Below are 23306 nucleotides of genomic sequence, written 5' to 3' on the forward strand. Positions count from 1 at the left end.
GTTCTTTATCAATATATAGTCAACAGGCTTATCTCTGATTGGCTGTTGTACAGAGTTTGAATATTTGTAGGCAGGTGTAGTAAATTCCTTTTTATGAGGCTAAAAATTGAAAAAGAAATGTTCAAGTAACTTTTGGAAAAAAAAAGTGGATGTTTACTGGGCTGATATGCTAGAGTTTGAAGAGAACACAACAGTGATTTAAGATAATATTCGAGAACCTCAACTTGATTATGTTTGTGTTTCTGATGTTTTTCCTGCAGAACTTATTCCTTCGAGATAATATTCAAGTGAGTGGAATTTGAGTTTCCATCTACACAGCATACCATTCACAGCTAGCATGAAGGACCTTCTGCTTCAGACCCTTCCCCTTCACCCTGAGCAGGTTAAAGCTGTCTAGTGGTTTAGGAACCATTGAATACATAGCACTATGCTCCTCTAGAGAGGAGGAGAGCAGGAGAGGAGGAAGTTTAGAGGAGAAGAATAGAAACGAGGACAGACGTAATGGAGGGCAATAGGAAGAGAAGGAAACAAAAGGAAAAAAGGAGGAGGAAAGGGAAGTAAAGAGGAAGTGAGTAAAGGAGTAAGGAAACAATGGGAAAACAAAAGTAAAGGAAGGTAGAGGAAAGGAAATGAGAAGTGGAGAATATAAGGTGGAAGCAAGTAGGATAAAAAATAGAAAATAGGTAAAGGTAAGTAAAGAAAAAACAAAACAAAAGAGAAAAGTGAGCAGTGGAGGAGAGTGAGGGAGGGATGGTCAGAGAGAGAAAAGAAAACAGAAAAAAATGAATATAAACAAAGGAAAACACAAAGAAAATGATGCAACGTATTTAACAGAATGGAAAACAATTATAGACAAACAGGGTGACAACAAACACACAGCACAAAACATGAACACAGTACAACAGAAAGTATTTTGACAATTTTGTGTACCTTTTCTGCACCACAAATGTATTTATTTCAAAGGTAACAATCTTTAGTGTTAGTTGAGTTATACATTGAGATGTGTGTGGACCTATATTAGGTATGCTTACACTTTTACTTGTGTGTGTGTATATGTGTGTGTGTGTGTGTGTGTGTGTGTGTGTGTGTGTGTGTGTGTGTGTGTGTGTGTGTGAGAGAGTGAAAGTGCTATAGCTCTACATGATATCAAAACCAGGAAAAGAAGAGCATACAAGAGGTCAGAGGTTAAGTTTCACAGGGTCAGTGTGAAGTCGCAGGTTAACAGAACAAACAGGAAAGTTATTGAGTGAATGAAAAGAGTAGAGAATAGATGTCACACTTCATTATAAAAAAAGGAAGTCTCATTTTCTGCAGGTCAGCGAGTACAGTTAGGCATGAAGCAGATCTTAAATCCTTGAAGTTATTTGGCCAAAAACAACCCAGCTGAATCCTCCTAATTTCAAAATGTGAACTTGTCAAAAATGCATAAACACTCAGTGATTAGTTACTCTGTATAAAACCCAAGCTTTGGGTTGTGGCCACTGAGCAGCTGAATGAATGAATGCTCTTTAATAACCGCAGTATTAAATGACTTGATGGGTTGATACTCGGAGCAGCTCCTTCAACAGCAGACAGATCCTCACTGAACTCCGCAGTTCCCCTCAGCTCAGCTCAATGAAGCACTTCAGACTTTATCAGGATTATTTTGGTTTTGCAGTGCTAAACTTCCTCCGTACAGCTCACTATCACAGCTAAAATCAGGCAGCTGTTTCGACTAAAATACAGATGAAAAATTGTTCCTTAATAGCAGGAAACAGACAATAATAAAGTGGACGTTAAATAAAGAAGTGGACTTAGATCAACTGGTGATATTCTTTTCCTGACAGAGATGTCTATTTCCACCCTGATGTGCTGATCTGTTAGCACGTCTTTGCTGTGATTGGCTCTTTTGGCTGGGATAAGCCAATCACAGGGACTTTACCCAGGAGATTTCTGTTTTTGTGCAGTGTGAGACGAAATGTTAGTCAACCGATTAATTAAGCCCAAAACAAGATCTTTTACCGAGCTTTACCAAGTATGTAATGAAATGAATCATTGTCAAAAAACCAACGTGTCATCAGGTTTAAGCATCAGAACTAGGTTTAGAGAGCACTGCTGTCCCATACAACATTTTTAAAGGCAACAAACATGGCACAGTACAGCAGGGGGCTTAGACAAAACTATTAGAAGACACTAAAACCGGTATATAGAGAGATTTTCTCCCTGGAGCTGGTAGAGACAAAAAACAGAGTTTGAAGGAGATTAAATACGTTTTCCTTGGCCAGGATTTGTTGCTCTGTTTCATGTAAAAATAGGTAACTGTTATCCTTTGTAAATGAATCTTTAGTCCATTAAAAGGAGGATCAATTGTAGCAATGTAAACAAGACCACATACATCTAAATAAAAAAACTGTATATAAAAAAACTTAAAGCCCTGTACCTACAGCTCAGTTGACTAGCAAACTGATAAGCCATACCATATAGCACCCACAAATGAGCAGAAAATGACACTTCCTTTATCCTATAATTCTGAATACATGCAGATCTGCTTAAACTGTAAAAACACAGACGAGAAAACAGCCAGAGAAAATGTGACAATACACAATATGCTGGAGGAATCGGAGAAGAGCAAAGGTTAGGCTGAAATGTCAGTAGGAAGAGCCAATCAGGAAGGGTTGTGTCATCATGTGACCAGGCTTACCTTTTGTTTTGTTTTTAGCTATAGGCAAGTGAGACATTACGATCTAAAGGAGGGGGGGACAAAAGGAAAAGGACAAAAAAAAAAAAAAAAAGGAAAAAAAACCCAGAAAGAAATGAGGAAAAAAGTAAAAGGAAACCAAAATAAATAAAAACAATAACAAAATCAAAGAAGTAAACAAAAGAGGGGAAATTAGAAAGAAAAAAAAACAGAAAGAGAGAAGAATGTTTGATCATTGGGCTGTTAAGGGAGGGGAACCTGTAAGGAGGGTTGCAGTCAAATTTGAGCAGGGTTTTTTTTTCAGAGCACAGAATTAAAAGGCTGTCCACTTTTCTTCTGAAAGATAAGTGGAAATCTAGACATGAAATGCAAGTTAAGACTTCTAAATGAGACTGAACTGAGAAGTTCAGGTACTGAACTCATTGGTTTTGAAAGCCTATCTATCTTTATAATCTTGATTCTGTGCTCTGAAATAAGATTTGGGGCCGAACAACACACTATTAACCCAAGAGCGTTACATCACTTCCTGACTAATACTTCATTTGAAATGAACACTTGTCAAAATGTCAGCATCTCAGGTTGTGTGTTATCCACCCTGAAAGCAGGATTATTATTATTATTATATAATTATTAATATATAGGCAACAATAGCTGGTGAGATGAGGATCAGTTATCAAGTGAAACAAAAGAACACAGTTATACGCACAATCAGATCTGTGACTGTATCCCTACATGACTACACTGTGTTACTTTATACACTACCTCTGTGTTGCATTAGTGCAAATAACTGTATCGTTGAATATACCACGTAGGTGGGACTCAAGAGCAAAGCTTTTAAAAAGTACAAATTTGAAGTCATAACACAAAGTTGTCAGTATCTCTGTATGAAACTTTATATAAGTCAAATGAGAATTACACATTAAAAAATGTCAGCCATGTATGTACATCCCTGGTGTTTTTAACAGCTGATCAGTTGTCAGGTAATTCTTCAGAGATATTCTGGACACACAAAGAGGATGAGCAAAGCTCTGGCAGGAAACGAAGCGTATCAAATACAAGACTAAGCAGACTGTGAGCTGTCTTTGTGTACACTGGGCAGCTGGGTGCTTGTTAGTTAATAATGCTGGCAGCTGCAGAATAACAGTGGTGGTCTTCAATTTGTTCGTATTTAAGAGCTCAAGCTAATGTATTAATTAAACTCTCTTTCACTTCGAACATTTTCCAAAAGTTTTGTCGTAAGTGAATCTATTCTTGGGCCATTACTATACTTACTATATTACTATACTATTTCATAAGGCCTCACGCATGTTAACATTCACGTGACATAGTGAGGTTCAAGTTTAAATTTCTAATCTCACTCTACTGAGCATTTATCAAAATGCCATCACCAAAGATCTTGATTAACAGGTTTGGCAGGCGCTGAGGCGTAATAGTTGTGTATTTGTTTATCAGCTGCTTCACTGAGGAAAGCTTTGGGTCATACCTGTGTCAGAGGGCAGATGTGTGCAGGGAGCCGGACTGTAGACTCGGGCTGCATAGTCCTCAAATGTGGTGGGCTCCTGGTGGTGCTGCACAATGGTTTCCAAGTATCGGGCACGCTCTTCATAGCTGAGATGAAAGTCAAGGTCAAACCAAAAACAGATGACAAAAGATAAAGACAACACACTGCAGTGCACGGGAGTCGGTCGCCTAGTGGTTTGTATGCGTACCCCACGGGCGGAGGATGTTGTCCTGCAAGCAGAAAGCCTGGGTTCAAAACAGACCTGTGGCTCCTTTCAAAATGTCTCTTTCCTGGTCTCAGACTCTATCCCTAACTGTTTTAATTTAGCCGGTTCCAAACAAAGGAATACTAACACACCTGAAGAATCATTATTTTCATAATATCTCTGGAAAAGTATTTGGAAAGAGAAAAAAGGTGCTTTAGGCTTTTTGTTTATCAGTTTACTTAAATCACCAGAATAAATAAATAAATATAAAAAAAACACTAAAATAGAGCAGAAAGACAACAGGAAACTAAATAAAGAACTTTTTAAAAATTGTTAAAGGCTAAGGAAATGAGAAACCCCCCCCCAAAACAATACAACATACAAACAACTGAAATTGAATAAACCAAGATTAAAAACTGTATTTGCATCCCATGCCTGTTTGCTGCTTATAACTATTTTTTTGAAATAATTCTTTTGAAATTGCTGGAATGAAAATGGGACACCCAAAGCCCTTTTGTTGCCTTCAGCAATGAATCCATAGAGACACAGGGATTCAGCAGAGAGCCGAGTAAATGGAAACCGAGACTACAACTGTCCATCTATTAGAGCTAACCTCATTGATGGAATGACATTTACCCTCTCTCCCTTAGTCCTACTCATGCATCTCTCCATAATGACAGTCATATGCAGCCTTTACCGTCGCTCTGACACAAAACTCACTCCCGTCATCTCCCCATAGTATTTCCATTTACTCAATAACGGAGGTTTTTCAATGAGAGCAAGCACATTGTGTAGATGTGTGTGTGTCTATATTTGTTGAGACTGTTTGTGAATAGGCACAACATGTGTATGTAAGTGCACGGGTCCCTGTTTGAGTGTGTGATGGGATTAGGCCAATGAATCTTCAGAATGAAATCTGTGTTTTTGTACCTCAGCGTGTGTGCGTCTGTGTGCGCACATTGTGAATGGGTCAGCCATTTGTAATAGCACCCATGGGTTTTCTATTGGGTTAGAGGACCCGTCTATGGGCCTCAGAAGGAGAAGGATTCAGGTCTAATGGTAACTGATCCAGTTAGAGACAATGATAATAACAACAATATGGCTCCTTTAAAGTGGAGGGACAGACTGCACTGGCAGAGTAAAAGAGCAGGGAGGGGGTTGAGATGGGGAGATGAGTGGACATGTTGGACAAGAGAGAGAGTTATAGAAACTTAAATTAACTTATATACTTATGCTTTCAGCACACCCAAGGATGCTGCTTGGGGCATAAAGCTATTGGTCCCTTTGGGTTAAAGAATACAGTACCTCAAACATCTGACTGAAGTGTACTTTGCCTGATTTCTATTAACTTTAATATTTTCTGGTTCAGTACTAAACAGCTATCACAGTTTGAAAAACACCTCTCAAACCCTCCCATCAACCATGCTGACAAACAGGAAATGAGGTCTGTCAGAGGGAGAACAAAGGGGGCAGAGAGGGAGGGATGGAGGTTAGAGGTGCAAAGAAGAGGCGAGATACCGAGGGAGGAAGGGGAAAAAAAAGGTGGAAATAGCAAGGGTGAATAGGAAGAAAAGTGAGATTCCTGCTGTGAGTCACGATCAAGGAGGGAGGGGAGGGCAGTGGGATTAGACGAGTGAAGGAGAGATATTTAAGTAACAACATGATGGGGTGTGTGCTCATCTCCCGGAGAGAGCTGACACACAAAGAGTGTCAAAGCCAGTGCGTCTCACACCAAGTCTCAATGTGAACTCGCCGTTTGCCTTTTCCTGCTTCCTACTCCCCTGCATCACACATCCCCACTGTGGAGAACAACTGTGTGTGTGTGTGTGTGTGTGTGTGTGTGTGTGTGTGTGTGTGTGTGTGTGTGTGTGTGTGTGTCAGACAAATGTGGGGATGTAAGGAAAGGTACAAGTCAGACTATTTTACGTTCGAGCAAACAACACAATTCATTTTAAATGGTTTTAAATATTGTGAGGCAGTAAGAAGCTGCAGCCGGGAAAGCAAGGTTTTTTTAGTGTGTTGCAAATTATATATATATATATATATATATAAATAAATAAAGCTTCTTTGTCATTTCTGAGAAGTGAAAAGGTTTCACCTTCAGAAAAGGAAAGAAATATAAAGGCAGGGTGGAATGAAAGATAAAGAAGAAGAGAGGAAAAAAATACACATTGATGGTTCCACTGCTGAGATAAATGAGAACTATCACTTTACTTTTCTTCACTTTTTCTTTGTCTGGCTCCTTTATATCTCGCTCCCTCTTTATTTCTCCCAGTGGGGGTGTCCGCCTGTGGCCTGATGTCGCTCTCTCACAAACACCAGGCGTCCAACTAGGAAGGGATTATGTGAGGAGAGAGATGTGGGACTCTCTTGATACCAAACTTTTACATAATCAGTACTATCTGGTTTTATGTGGAACTTTTCAAGGCTGCACAGGTGTCTGGAATCACTCCTATTGATTAGACCTCTGAAGATACAACTGGACTTACACTACATGAACAACACTTGTAATATCACTCGGCATCAGTCGGGTTGTGTGGCGCTATCATTGCTTAAATGATGCGCCTAACTCAGGATACGATATGATTCACGTTACGATACTCACAATTCCTTTTTATGAAATGAGACTGAAGAGTAATTATGACTGAAACAGATTCCTTTACCAGCTTGTCAGTGCTATTTGGCCTTTTAATGTTTTTTTTTCTCTCAACAAGGGGAGCTGATTGGATCTTGTCATTGTGTTGTTGAAAAAAACGCTGAATCATGTTGGTTGTGCTGTTTGTGTAGTTCTCCGTCTTCTTACAATATTGGCACACAGTGTCTCTCTCTTCTTTTAGTTTCTGTCCATATTATCACGATTCCTTTTTCAGAGTACTGGTGTGAATCTTTTTACACATTTAAATTGATATATCATGATTTCTTGATCAGTCTTCACATTGCTTCCCACCGACCACCGGCTCAGTATTGTGTTTGTCCCCCTTTTGCAGCTAAAAATGCACTGACCAGTCAAGGCACTGTGTGTTCTTACTGGATTAGCAGAGTGATGGAGGAATAGCGAGAACAAACATTCAACTTTCCATTACCAGAGTGTCTGCGTCAAACTAACGCAAGAATGGTCCCTGCCGTGCGCGCGTCCCCATGTATTGAGGCTACCGTCGTCACGAGGGCGGCCCGGGTTCACGTCCGGCCTGTGGCTCCTTTCCTGCATGTCTCTCCCCAATTTCCGCCTCTATTCACTTTCCTCTATAATAAAAGGCAAAAGGCCAAAAATAAAATCTTTAAAAAAGAATGGTCTCTGCCGTACGGACCTGAGGGATCTTTGAATTTCTATCAGTAATTTTAATGTGTGCTTCAGTAAGCAGAAGAAGCGGGACGTGAATAATAGATCCCTGTTGTGTATGTTCTGTTAACGCCCATCGCTGGGGTCGTTTGGCTTCTCTTCTGTACAACGGAAGGAGATGGAGACCTGTTGTCCATATTCATGTCGAGTGTATGGTTAGGACCTGAGATGTGCAACTGTAGAGGAGTACAACTTCTTTTTTATTTTTTTATTTGAGCAGTAAATGGAGCAAACATCACTGAGCATCATAAACAGTGTAGAGGTTCCTTATTTCTTTTCACCATTTAAAAGGTCTAACTGAATTATGATTTGCTGTCGTTGTTGCCAAAAATATAAACTATTTCACTTGCTTTTATAAAATAATTTAAAAGGGAACATTCTCAATAAATTAACTACATTTTTTCGACATTTTATTTTTATAAATGTGTCTCCTGTCTGTTTAATTTTTTCAGTTTAGCTAAATATTTTCTTTGAGATGGAAGACTCATTTTTATCGTTTATATATGGCAGCATTTCTTGAACTTTCAGTCACGTCACCTTTTCTTTTATCGCTCTAACTGAGTGATGTACTTTTTGCTTGATTCCTCATTTTAATTTATTTTAGTGTCTTATATGTGGCAGCTGCATAAAATAACGACCTCTTTGAAAAAGTAGAGACCAGCGAAAGGTCACAGAAAATATACTTGCATTGCCTTTCACACCTTCATCCCTCCCTTCAACAAACAGCAGTCGACTGTATGAATTCACTGTAATTGAATTTCAGATGGCTTCTCTTGTTAAGACATTAGCAGAAAATATCTCTCATATTGAGAATGAAAAGAGAGGGGGGAAAGAAAGAGGGAGAAAGAAGGAGAAAGCAGAGGGGAGAGAGGCAGACAGGGGACGGAAAGGGGAGGGGGGGGGGCGCGGATAAAATGGCTCTTTTGTATCGAGTCAGAAACTCATTTTCTTGTGCATAGCTGAAAAAAAAAAGAGGACAGAGTGAAGTGTTCGTGTCTTCTCCATCCCTTTCTCTCCCTCGCTCTCCTGCAGCGCAGTTCATTGTGGCGGTGTTCTGACTCCTGCGATCACTTCAGAGTGATGGAGGCAGGAGGAGGAGAGGAGACGAGGGGAGGAGAAAGGGAGCTTGTTAGCGCATTAGGAGCAGGGCCCACCGCTGCGAAAAGTGTGTGTGTGTGTGTGTGTGTTGGGGTGTGTGTGTGTGTGTGTGTGTGTGTGTGTGTGTGTGTGTGTGTTGGGGTGTGGGGGTGTGTGTGTGTGTGTGTGTGTGTGTGTGTGTTGGGGTGTGGGTGTGTGTGTGTGTGTGTGTGTGTGTGTGTGTGTGTGTGTGTGGCCATATTTGATTGTAGAACATGGTGTCAATATCTTTTTTAGATTATGAAGGTGATTGAATGTAGCTTTACATCAAAATGCATAGGATCAACTCTGATGATAAAGTATTTTACAAAACAACATATCTCTGAACATATATAACTTACAGTAAAGTGGGAAGAATTCAAAACTATTTCCTTTGTTTTTCGTCGGCTACAGGTATTCTGTAAATGAGGAACAGCAGCTGGGCCTACTTACTGAAGTTACAGCAGGTGGCTTGTTGTTCATCATCACAGTTCATATAGCAATTGTAAAATTAAACAATGTTATCAGTAAAAACGTTTTGCATTTGCTGAGGACTATTACCAGTGTAAGTGTTTACAGCAGTGAAGTGGTGCATGTTAGAGTGTGTTATAATACAGTTTCTGTACACAGAGGAGTAGAGCCCGGTGCAACAATGACTTCCCCCCCCGGTGACAAATAAAGTTTTTTTAATTGAATTGAACAATAGCACTTGTGTTTTACTACTTTTTCACAAGCGATGAATCTCCATGCTGGATATGAACTGACTTTATCAGATTTCGGATGCAGTGCATCACGATAGGAATAAAATCAAATCTGCCATACTTCATAGTTCTCGGAATTCGCTCTTTTTATCTGCAAGTCTTAATGAATGGTTTCCTGCTCTCTGCCAAGTCAACAAACCACACAGAAATTAGACTGGTCGAATGAAAAACATGTATACCAGGTTCTGGCTGAATACTCTCTCCCTATTGGCTACAGGGTGTGCATTAATTCATGAAAAGTGAATGAAACATGAGCGCATGAAAACATGAATATACGGACCGTTTTTGTTCTGTGACATGTCTGGTGCCTACTTCAACAGATCCTGAGGATGGACACGTTGTTGGGAAACAATCGATACTCCCGTTGCAACAACTTTAATCGTATCATTATTTCTGTTTGAGTGTTTATTATAAGACGTAAAAAAAGAATTATATTTAAAGGGTAAAAAACAACTTCACACTCCCCTGACACCACACACACACACACACAATCTTACTTTGCATCTCAGATACAAAAACACTCACCCACACCCACCCTATCTGTCCTCTGCACCCAGGGCATTGGAACAGACAACAGAGAGAAGGACATCAGAGGGATAATACAATTGGAAAAGCTTTACAGCGTGTAATGATAAACCTGTGCTTGTCTGTGTGAGTGTGTGCGGTGTGTGTCTTCATGCCCAAAGGAACAAGCTAATGGTTTTATATCTTTCTGTGATAGCAAAAGATATGGAGGCTTTGTGATTTCATTAAGAGAGTGTGTGTGTGTTTGTGTGTCCACATAGGCTCAAGATGAGGACAGAGATTGGTGGGTCTAATGCACTTCTGATTGCTAGGGACCAATGTACACACACACACACACACACACACACACACACACACACACACACACACACACACACACACACACACACACACACACACACACACACACACACACACACACACACACACACACACACACACACACACACACACACACACACACACACACACACACACACACACACACACACACACACGTATTTACCCCGATTCATCTGCTCTTTAACCCAATGCAGAAACACAGACCATGGAGAAAAGCAGACGTGCTACATTAATTGGCCCCTTGTCACCCCAGTATTTCACTCTTTGACGTGTCTAACACACACGCACACGCACACAGACCATCCTCCCAGGGCAGCCCTAAAGCTGCAGCACTATTACAAGCGTGATTTAACGGACACACACAGAACATGGGTGTTAGTGTCACAGAGGCCATAATAATTCTCTGATTAGGGAGACAGATCCTGTTCCTATATCTGCAGGCTGGAACAACACTTAAATAAAATTCATTTCCCACTCACACATACATCACATATTATATGAACCATTAGTATATTTATGAAAGAAGACATGACAACTATGAAATCCTTTCATATGTGGTGCTCTGTTCAACGTCAAGACAACGTTCTGTCGGCCTCCCATTCAGAACATTTTAAACTAACACTGACAGTAGTGGTAAGAATGAAACAAACTACAAAATCTTCAGAATGTTCCATGCAAAGCGAGCAGCAGAAAAACGTGAAGCTCTTTTCCCCAACTCAAAGCCGACATGAGGAAGAGACAAATGAAAAACACTGGCATAGTGGTGTACGGTACATTCCTGCGTAGATTCAAGAATGGCCAATCAGATCTAACAACTTTGAACTTCTGGCTGAAGCTCTCAGAGACTAATGTTTAGAGCCATTGGGACACTGAATCCCTGTAGACAAAACGCACCAAGTACCAGGATAACATAGAGAAGAAAGAACACAGAGGAAGAGAAAGGCACCGTTTGCAAAAAGTAAAGATCCACCTTCTGAAACAACAGGAAACAGCCAGTCTGCACAGAGAGCCAGTTTGTGATTGGACGAAGGGACCCTTCTTCTTTATGAGCAACCGAAGACTACCAAACCTGAGTCTGACTTTGATTTAATATATAGACTAACAGGTGTGATAGGATACATTCAGTGGAAACGAATCCATCACACATGATTGACGGAGTGAATCTTTATGTAGAGCGGATGGAGGATGGGAAGGCTTGTGTTTATATTAGACGGAACCTTCTTTTACCAGGAAAAGCAAGGACAGAACAGAAGATCAACTTAATCATAACACATGACTCTCTAGGTTGAGAGTTAATTCTGGGCTCCTCTAATCCAGTGGTGTCCAAACTTTGTCCCCCCCCCCCCCCCCTCAGAATCAAGTCTGTAATGTGGTTAATGTTTTTTTCTTTTTAAAAGCTTTCTGTATTTAGCTCAGGTTATTAAATGGTTAAACAACAGTCTGCTGGTTTGCAAAAAAAATATATGCAAAGGTTCATTTTTATAGTTAATAAATGAACTGGAAAATCTTAACGAGGCTGCGCGCCAAAATCTTCTGATTCTTCGATTGAAGTCGGGGGCCGCAAAAAGTCCCCTCAAGGGCCCCAAATGGCCCCCGGGCCGCACTCTGGACCCCCCTGCTCTAATCATTTTGCCACGTGTATGTCCATCAGCTTATTGATCAGCATCCCCATCCCTCGTCACTGAGCACTTTTCTTTCGGTGTCTTTAAAGCCAATTCTCAGGCTGCTCTTTGAGTTTCACAGCTTGATGTGCGGCACTGTGTCGTGCTCTTGGTCATCTGTGAAAGCCCACGCTGAATTTTAAACACCTTGTCACACAAAAACACTCAACATTCAACACACCCCGGCTCCAAAGTGCATTCACACATTTACACCCACAGACATGTATACACTCAAGCCAAAGATTAGCTTGTTTACCAGTCCGAGGGGGGTCTGCTCCAACCAGATCTGATCAAGCCGCTGATCGCTACAACTCATGTGTCTGCACAGCTCTCTGGGACAAGGCGCACACGTGTGCACACAAACACACGCAGAAGCACACTCAGTGAACCATACCTTTCCTTCTCACTCCCTTTACACAGGATAGGACTGAACATTGTGGCCGGAGAGAGAGCGAGGGATGGCATGCAGCAAAGAGCTGAGGTCAGATTTGAACCGACGGTTGCTGCCGTAAGCCAGCGAGGCCATCCGGCGCCCCAGTCCCTCCGGTTTTAATGACTTATGAACACGTGTGTAGAGGTTTTGGCAGCATAATTTGAAGAAGAAGCTCAAATTTCTTTTGCCGGGGGAAAATGTTTCGTTCATATTCAAATTCTCACTCTCTTTAATTACAGGGACAGGAATATTAACGGGTTCAAATTTAACTCCCTGTGACAATAATACAGATTTAACAGTGTACTTTATATCATGGAGTGGTGTTATGACGACGATTCTTCTGCACAATATTTAGGAATACACCCCCCAACACTTAAAATCATTGATTAGAGCAATCTTTTTACCCCCAACTGCTTTGAAAAAAATGGTTTTCCTTCCACCTCTGAAAGCTTTCGTAGCCTGCTACTTGTCACTCAGACGAATGAAAAAACTTAAACGAAAGATAATGCTGGTAAACTCTGCCCTTATTCGAAAGACATAAATACAGGAGAGCAAAAAAAAAAAAACCCAAATGACAATCCTACCAGGACCTCAAGTGAATTCAGAACTTTTGTCTCCACATGTGTTGTTAAAGGAACATTTATTTAATACCGTCTATTTTCAATAAGAAGAGTTAAACATGAAATAACCTTTAAATCAGTGCAGTGCATTTTTTAAATTTAGCACAATTTCTGCAACGCCTCATAATCGTCAAAAGAATCTGTATGCCTTCACACTCCGAGGTGTCAGTTACTGTGGGATTTGAATGTGCGTTCAACGAGGACTGACATCGTGAAAGTATCTCACACGCAAACGCACTCAACACCGTCGTTTCCCCAGAGAGGAGAAGTGAAAGAGATTAGATGTGACCCCTCCTCCTCCTCCTCCCCCTTTTCCTTTTCATTTCCTCTATCTACACGATGGGAAACAATTAGACACAATCACCTCCCCCCCTTGTGCATTCACACACGGCTTTATATTCATCTCCTTACAGAGCCTTAACCTAATCCTGAACGTATCAAACAACCGTCTACGTGTTGCACTTTTTGCAGATGGTTGTGTTTTCTTTAAGAAACAGCAAATATTTGTTTGTGTTAATCTATTTCAGACTGTTTTATGTTTACACGTGTCCTTTATTCTTAGAAAGTAGATATTTAAAAAAAAAAAGGTTTTTAAATCAGATTAAGATACATTTGTATCCGTTTAATACACATGCACGCTGAAATATTTCAAGAGAACTTGAGGACAGTCGTTCCCTGAAATTTTCCAGAACTGTTATTCACACTTCACACAAGTTTTTACGGTTAGACGGTGTGAGTGCGTGCGTGCTTGGGTGTGTGTGTGTGTGTGTGTGTGTGTGTGTGTGGGGTGGGGGGGGAGTCTATGGTGGCAGGTGCATGACTGAAGAACGGACTGGTGAGCTCTAAAGCTGCTTCGTTACACACACGTCAATCGTAACGGTCACTTACTGGTTTCATGACATCATCACCCTGACATTTTTTCTCTTCTTTAACCTGCTGCTTTCAGTCCACGTAAAGCCGGGGTGAAACATTTGTGGCGGTTCGCATTCACATAGGCAAAAAAAAAAAAATCTTTGGTAACTGTTTTCAGGATTTCTGTGTATGTGTTCATTTCAAACATCTATCCATGCGACCTGCAGACCGGCACCAATCGGGTTTCTTTTCATGTCAAACCAAGGGCTTCTTCTAAAGTGATGGGTAGAGTCGGCCTCTGGGGAGGTTAAGGATAACATGACCCCGTTTCAGATTCACCAATAACAAAACGTCTTCACATTGTAAGGTTTTGCCCTCACCTTTTATACCACGGTGAGGAACACACACTCCTTGTCACACACAGCAGATTGTGGCCTCACTGGGACAATAGGCTCTATTGTGGGTGCTGGCAGAGAGAAGCCGGGCAGGCCGCTAGGCGTTTGGCTGCTCTTGGTGAGGGTGAGTTTGTGTGTCTGTATGTGTGTGTGTGTGTGTGTGTGTGTGTGTGTGTGTGGATATGGGGGATAATAGCGCTACATGCCCAGAGCTGCCATCATTTCACTGGGAACAGAGTGTGAAAGCAAGGAAAAAGGCAGCGACACACACACACGCACTGAAAACACAGCATCGCTATCACAGTGAGCCATATGCTGACCCCAGCCTCAGTGCAGCTATCTCTGCCAATCAACTACTAGAGGGGATATCCCCCTACACACACACACACACACACACACTGAATAGCTCTAATCCGGAGAGTGAAACATATACACAAGCAACAGAAACACCAGGAAACGCAGTGATGGTATACATCTGAAAATGTATGCACACAAACATACATTTACACACACGCGCACGCACACACACACACTGGAACTTGTGTGTGCTACAGCTTAGCGTCTCTCCAACATTGTTCCCCTGAACAACAATCACCCAGGAGCAGATGGAGGATGGCCACAGTTTGCCGTTACACACACACACACACACACACACACACACACACACAATTACACTAACCACTAATGAACATGTACACACACTAAAACATATCACATACCTCTCAAACTCACACACACACGCACGCACGCACACAGAGTCGCTGTCCGGTTCAGTTGACTCGAGATCAAGATCTGTCACACAGTGTTTCTTGGATTCATTCACATCACAACTAGGAGAACTTGGCCTTGTAGAGTCATTGGTGGTCATTGTCAAGGTTTTTATGTCATGATGTTATTCTCTGGTGAACGGACCAATCAGAGTGGTCCAGTTCCTCTTAACGAGCTCCTTTATCAGGTACCGTATAAAGTATGGAATTGACTTTTCTTCTTTTTTTGAAATATAAGCCAAAGTCGTCCTGAGGTTCAGGAGCTGTGCTGCTGCTTACAGAGCAGGAACACCAGCACATGACACGCTGTGTTCAAATCTCTGAGATCACAGAAGGATTCCACGGCGAACGACGACGCGACACATCGACTTTCTCTACAATGATCACAGATTTACTGAGGCGTGTTCGAGTCATCCCAGAAGTTTAAAGACCGCGTGATCGTGTGTTACACATTATTGTGACATGTGTGGATAAGGCTATATACAGAGGGACAGTCAGTGTGTGTTTAAGTGTGTGTGTGTGTGTGTGTGTGTGTGTGTTTGTGAGTCTTGGATTGCTTTTCTTGCTGCAATGAGCTGATATGTGAGATAGAGCTGTGCTTACACACAGCTGCCCCAGCAGCCTGGCACTCTGTGTGTGTGTGTGTGTGTGTGTGTATGTGTTGTTGGATGGCTCTAGTCATGGTGAATGAAAGATCAGAGAGAGAGAGAAGGCAGATGGACCGCCCCGAGGGCCAGGAGACAGAGAGAAAGGGAGGTGGAGAGACAGAAAGAGAGACAGGAAAAGAAAGAAGAGAAAAATGCCAGTTAACGCACACACACACGCACACACACACACACACACACACGCACGCACACACTGACACACTTTGCGCTGCTAGCCTTCCTGCATCCTCTATTCCTATTAGCTTCAGTGAGAAGACACTTACAGTGACAAAGTAGCACTCAGGATCAGAATCACAGATGACAGAAAGCGTCTTCACACTTCTTGACGGACACACAAGTGCACCTCACCCATACAAGTACGGATGCATGGATGGGATGTTTGTTCATAATTTAGAGCAAGTGGTAAATGGTTTTGCATGAAATGAATGTGTGTTGCTGCCCCTTTGCTCACTGTATTCTCTGTAGGATTAACTTTTAAAATAAAGAAGTTGTGGCTCCAGATCTCAAATTTAAAAAGAAGATTCAAAATAGATGACATGGTCATTTATTTTACATCTTTACATGTGTGCTAGTTCTGCTATTTGTAATGTTCTTATGTTTGTATGACTGACAGGCTTACCTGCAATCACATGGATGGACGTAGCATAAATATTGCTTCTTCTTTTTTTTTATTTTTTACAGTAGGTATCCATAAAGCAAAAACCAAGACAGCAAACTAAAAAGTAAAGTTGCAAATTCTGTCTACTGCTTAGGCACAAATAAGGGCACTCACTATCCTCTACCTTTAAGACTTGATGAGACATCTACAGTATGTCTCATAAGGCAATGAACATGAGTGCAAAGGACATTTGTGCACATGGTCACATTGGTGCAATACATTTTCTTGGAAACCTATTCTCAACATCTGGTCATCGAGTGCTCGGCCGGTTGTGTCAAAAGTTAGTCATGTGGTCACTGATTGATGCCCCCCCCCCCGCCCATTGGTTTCTGAAGAAGAACAACAAAGCCCAACGTACTATCTCAAAAACTTTTAATTTAATTTTAATCAATCTTTTGCTATCTTCCAAAAAGTTAACTCAACTAATTCTGCACATGTATTCACAATTCTAAAATGTTTACCGCAACATGAGATGAGTGATGTAAAAACACTTGATAACTGTTACCAATGAAGAAACTACATATTCTGACAGAGCCTGTTTTTTTTTCTTTGGCGATGTTTCTATCTGCTGTAAACATGAGACGGAATGAGCTTTCCGTTTCAGCCAGCCTCAAGTGGACAAAAATAACTGCAGTTTTTCGTACTTGGCTTCAAGGGAACAATTGCCACTTGGCTTAGATAAGGATCACTGCCTGTCATGACTTTTCTGACGACTGTTTTGTTTTCTTTGCAAAACATTCACTTGTTCATCCTGCTTCTCTGGAACACAATCAATGGGTAAATACAGGAGCCTCTTTTTACCTTTCAAATTTTAATGCGTCATTTTTTTCCTAAGCATCCATCAACCCTTTAGGGTTGAGAGTGCATCGTGATAGCAGAGTTTCTCTCCGCTAAAGACGATAAAGAACAAGCAAAACTGAATGAAAGATAAAAAACAGACCACGGACGAAAAACAGGCAGTCTGATAAGGAACTTAAGAGAGACAAGAGAGAAACTACAGAGACAGAAGAAGAGATTGAGGCAGAGAAAAAGATGCTTAAGGGGACTGAGTGATATAAAACAGCAGAAGGGAGAAATTAAAGGGCAACAAGACGCAAACGGACGTTCAGACGGAGATGAAGAATTGGAGAGACAGAAGACAAGAGAAACAGAAAGAAGGAAGGAGTGAGGGATGGAGGGGACAGAGCAGGGAGGGAGGGGCGGAGAGACAGAAGAAGAGAGGTGTGTGTGGCACCGAGATGGGGAGTCAATAATGACTGATTACTGTAATTCAGCCTGTCAGAGGCATCGACCTGCTGCTACCACCAATCAATACACACCAGGACACTCGCAGACACACACAAACACCTCGAGACGAGCATGCACCACACGTGTGTGCCACTGGGGAAGTGTGCATCATCACACACGTACATGCAGAAACAGATGCATATTTGAAGATACGGCATCACAACATTGTGGGAAAATGCACAAACAGATGTGAAGATGTCGACATGTCTACACATAAAAACCAAGGTCCCTGGAGTCACACTCACAAATGACACGACGGCTTTAATGCGTGCAAGAAGGTGCACGTGCACACACACACACACAAACATACACGGGCGTTGAGGGTGTTAGCTATGAGCTGCAGTCTCACACTGAGTCTAACAATCTCTAAGTGTCTGTCGTGCTGAGTGGACGTGGCAATGCAAAATGGCCTCTTCAACCTCCCCCTTTCCCTCCACTTCTCCCTGAGCTCCTTCCATCTGTTCTGCACAGCAGCTCCTCCAACACTCATGTTAGCTATTCAAAGAGAGGTGAGGACAGGTGGAGAGGACTGGAAGGAGAATGTAAAGATGAAGGAGGAGGGAGGGAGGGAGGGAGGGAGGGGGGAGGAGAGAGAGAGAGAGAGAGAGAGAGAGAGAGAGAGAGAGAGAGAGACAGAGAGAGAGAAAAAAAGACATTAGTGGACTGGAGATTTACCCGGGGAACAGTGGTTCAGGAGGTCGAGCAGGTTGTCCCTCGGCATCATTCTGAGAAAATGTTTTTGTCTCTAAGAACTCAAGGAAACAGAAATATGTTTTGGATGGATAAAATGGGTTTTTACATGACCCGAGTAATTTCAGATCTGTGCCTGCTTCCCTTAGCACCATGTAGATCATCGTAACTCGAGAGTTCTCTTCCTAAAAATCTAAAATGTCAACAAGGTACCATTGTGCTAATAAGAGTAACTTCATTTGTTCCCCCCCAAAAAAAGGCACTTTAATCTCCCTGAAGTGGTGCAGGTTAGCTTGGCTACAGTCTCAAAAAGAGGCACACAACAGAGTGCTGGTTGAGACACTTGTTAAAAAGACAAGCAGCTTTAAAGCAATAATAACACATAAGGAACCTTTACTATACAAGTGTTCTAAACACACACATGGAGGCCTGCGGCACGTGCACAAACAGGACAGTGGAAATGCATTGCAAGCGCCCCCTGAGCTGGTGGGGGTTCGGTGCCTTGCTCAAGGGAACATCAGCAGTGCTCGAGAAGTGGTCTGGCACCTCTCCAGCTACCAGACCAACTTCGCTTCGGGCCCGTATCGTGACTTGAACCGACAGCACTCCGGTGTCCAACCCCAGTCCCTACGGACTGAGCTACTGATGGAACTCACTGCTACAAATGTTTAAATGACAGATGGATGCTAAAGCCAAAACTGAACACGCTCCTGTTAGGGGGGGAGACAAAGATTCCCGGTGAAAAAATTACACATGTAAAGGAAATAAAAGAACAGAGAGAAGAGTCTGTGAAGAGATCTTAGAAAAAGAAAAGGGTAGACCTCACTCCCTCACTCTTGGGAAAAGAAGTTTTGTTCATGTGTTTTACAGACAGCAGGAAGACTCAAAGACCACATCCTTCAGGAATCAAATTGTTATAGTGCTGAGGAGAAGATATTCCAATGATTAGTGAGAAGTATAGTTTGATCCAACAGAACTATTTGCCTCTCAAAATATGCATTTGCACGTGTGTGTGTGTGTGTGTGTGTGTACACAAAGGCTGCGCGTCTACATGGATGTATCTGCAGTACTGTCCCTCTAAAGAGCCTCTCTCTATGTAACTGATAGAGACAGGGGATCTTCTGTCTGTTTGTGTAGAAGTGTGCACACGTCAGTATCTGTGCCGTCGTGAGTGTGCGTGAGAGCAGAGAGCACAGCCCCTCATTTAGTCACAGCGTCGGAGAGGAGAGCCATCGATGTTTATTGACCGCTGGGCTTGTTCCAACCAAACTACCATCGCATCGGATCAGGCAGACGGACTGTATACACACCTGTCTGTCTGCTTCTCTTTCTTTCCTGCACACACGCGGATGAGCACGCACACACACACACACACACCACGTGTGTCATCTTTGTACAAGGCACACACACTTGATGTATTGCACTTCAGAGCCAACTAAATACAGCTCAATCACAGCAGCAGTTATACTCTGAAAGCTACCAGACATTGATTTACTATTCTTAACACCTGAGCAGGTTATAACCAGCATTCTTGCTCGCACATTCAGGTGCATTGATATTTTGAGCCCACAAGATTAGTATCAATATCTGGTAAGGATCCTCTCAGAACCTGAAGAGAAGCTAAGAAAAAACTTTTTTTTCCAAAAAGTTGGCCAAGAGGAGTTGGTCCACTTCAGGAATAAAGGCAACGGGCATAAAAAAAGAGGACGTTTGTGACCTACCTTTTGGCACCGAACACTGTTTTCAAAGGATACAAGTTTTGGTAAAGGGGAATAAGGGATTTGAGCGCTCGACTAGCATTAATAGCTGTGGCTCGGACCATGGTTGGCAAAATCTTCATGTCCACAACGGCCCCGTCAAACAGAGGACCAAAGAATGGCACCTAGAAACACAAAGACATGCAGTCAGTCAGGGAATCAGCTACCCGACAGTTATTCACAATGCTACATCCTCAGATAGGTTCATAAAAACAAAAAGAAGTTTAAAAAAGAAAAGAAAAGTTTGTGATAGATTGTTATATACTGTAAATTTGTGTTTTTAAGACCAGAGTGATCCTGTGCACACCAGCATTATTCAGATTCCTCCGCTCCCCTCTTCCTTGACAACGATGCCACAATGCGAAATGCGTCGTTCGCACCAATTATATTTGTTTTATGCATTAAACGTGAAAGTCTATCTAAACCATCGTGGTGTGTGCTAATCAGTCTGATCTTGAAAGCTGTCTGTTTGACTCCAGCTAGCACAGCAGTGCACCCATCGATCAGGGTCGCCAGGTCTGTGGAACAACACAAGCCCAAACGCTAATAAAAACCAGCCCAAACATCGGCCTGATGCCAGAAATCAAAATAAACCCTTAAAACCAAAGTACTTTCTTTCTTTTATTGATATTTATCATTAGTTTACTGGCACACCGAAAGTGAATATCACTTAAACTGCGGAGGAGAAAAAAACAAACAAACCGAGAAGTGACAAGTCGGTCCCTTAAAAAAGAAATGTTCTAGACATAAAATGTTTTTGAGATCAACCGTTTAAAATCAAAAGATGTTACGAAGGCTACGTCTACCACAACATTATTTATATGATGGGTTATACCAGATTGAGACAGGATTGTATGACCTCATCGGTCCAAATACAAGACAACAAAAGTCTGACGCAACCATCGACTAAAACAACAGTTTTTATAACCACACAGTATTTGATTGAGTTTTCTGATTTGATTCTTTACTTTGCTTGTGGAATCCACCAAAGAGAATAATGTCAGGCTTTAATTGAATTGATTTGGAGAACCAGGACTCCGAGTCCTGCGCTCTGTGACTGAACACAGTGCTTTCAGGACGACAACACATAGAATATCTCCTCTAACTTGTTTTTGGATTTATTATAACTCAATATTTTTCTTGTAGAATGAATGAAACAGAACGAGGTTATGTTATTAGTGCTTTGGTATCTATCTCATAGAGAAAAAGCAGCATTTTATTGTGTTAGATGTCCTTTGAAATGGAATTATGCTATCAGTGCTGTGGTATTAATGTCCGTGTGTTTTAGACTGAAACATTAACCAGAGCATCACGACTCAAGGCAAGAAGCTCTTAAGGATTGTTTGTCCATCTCAATGAATATCGCTGCAGTCCAGTTGGAAACTTTCAACCACATCCCATGATACTTTGCATGTTCATAGCTTCCCTCAGAATTAACTTTATAAACAGGGTCCAGTTGTTCTAAATGTTTAATCTAAAGCAGAATGAGCCACATTTAAACATCTATTTCTTTTGCTTTCAAGGACCGGATGATTCAATTTCAATGTTCTCCTTAAAAAAACAAAAAAAAAACTGGATTAGATCAACCTGACCCAGCTAATGACATTTATAGATGACCAAATCTGCTTCACTACTGCTCTAAACAGCTCCATACTGAAACAGTTTGTCCACAGGAGCCACCAAAAGTAACTCAAAATGTATCTACTTCAACGTTTCTTTACAGAGCCCTAATGTCTGTTTTGTCTTCTATGTTAAGTGTTAATTATATATCTACAGTATAAACTAAATTGAATTTTGATTGACATTGCCTTCCTAAACCACAGTCTGGACCCAGCCTTCTTCTACAATCAGGATAATCCTCTCTTTTTAAATCAAATGTATCCCCATTTGGCTCGAACCTTTTTGGGGATTTGGCACAGGTTTAATAATCGATATATTTTTAATGAAAATCTGTAACTGTTGCATGAACTATGTGATGACACTTTAATTTGATGGACTGACAGATCTGACTTCATTAGTTCTTCTGTTTATTACTGTACGTGCATCAAGCTCTAGATTCACAAAAAACTGTAACACACACGCATGCCAAAAAAGACTAAATTTAAGGCCTTAACATGCATTCTTAATGGTGTACAAGCCATGTGAAATATTAATGTGAATTTTTTTTGCTTTTCTTTTCACGTCTGTCTTACTGAGGTTGCTTTGAAACATGAATGTTTAGACAGTTGTTAATGGGCTGATTTTGCTCAAATGCGCTTAGTTCCATAACAGCTGGCAGAGTTACTCTGGATCAGAAAGGAAAGAGACTGAATCTTCTTCCTGTATTTTTATTACGATGACTTCAAATGTCTGCTTTTTCAGAGCCATTTTGACCCAATGATGAGAATTCGGGGGGAACAAGTGAAATGCAAAGGATACCGAATGACTTTCAAAGTATAAACACCTGGTGGTTTGAATTTGAAGTTTGTTCGTACCTCTGGTTTTTTGAGTATGTGGATGGAGTACATGTGGTTCTTCATGGGGTAGATGACGATCAACACGTCTCCAAATTCAGTGGGAATGATCCCGCGGCGGTAGTCTCTGGAATGTTCTGACCAAACGATGTGGACCTCGTCGTTCCCCAGGTGCCTCAGCTGGAAGAAGAGGAATTAACAGGATCAAAAAAGGGAGTGAGCAACTGACATTTGTCTTTCTTGGAACATGAACAGCACAAACTAAGTCAATGCCAACACAGCCAATCACACAACCAGACAGAGGCTAGGTGGCCTGTATCCATCATAAACCCCGAGGCTTTTGACTTTGTGTGTTTGTGTGCTATAGGTGGCCCTGGGGTGATGGAGTGAGTGTGTAAAGACGGTGAGAGGACACGAAGACAGAGTGAAGCTGTGGAGAGATAAAGTATGGGCTGGAAGACAGATGGGATCAAGTGTGATTCTGTTTGAGTGTGTGTGTGTGTGTGTGTGTGTGTGTGTGTGTGTGTGTGTGTGTGTTTCACGTGCACTCGGCAGGCTACAGTTAGGGCTGGCGACAGCTCTGTCATTAACCTTGATGCCT

The 23306-nt window shown here is 41.6% G+C and overlaps 1 protein-coding gene across 6 annotated transcripts in view; it reads right to left on the reverse strand.

The window, feature by feature from the left end:
• The window catches only part of ralgapa1 (Ral GTPase activating protein catalytic subunit alpha 1), a 75021-nt gene that overhangs the window by 3671 nt on the left and 48044 nt on the right, over nucleotides 1-23306 (reverse strand). For 5 of the 6 annotated variants that reach the window (XM_079369299.1, XM_079369303.1, XM_079369301.1 and 2 more), the window contains 3 exons: nucleotides 22727-22885; nucleotides 20250-20377; nucleotides 4161-4285 (listed from right to left, as the gene is read on the reverse strand). In XM_079369299.1, the coding sequence (XP_079225425.1) occupies nucleotides 4161-4285; nucleotides 20250-20377; nucleotides 22727-22885 (412 nt within the window). Of the gene's footprint in view, nucleotides 1-2680; nucleotides 2724-4160; nucleotides 4286-20249; nucleotides 20378-22726; nucleotides 22886-23306 lie in introns of all 6 variants that reach the window. The other variant, XM_079369300.1, reaches the window with a different exon arrangement.

Source organism: Symphodus melops (assembly GCF_947650265.1).
Source record: "Symphodus melops genome assembly, chromosome: 19".
Taxonomy (NCBI): Eukaryota; Metazoa; Chordata; class Actinopteri; order Labriformes; family Labridae; genus Symphodus; species Symphodus melops.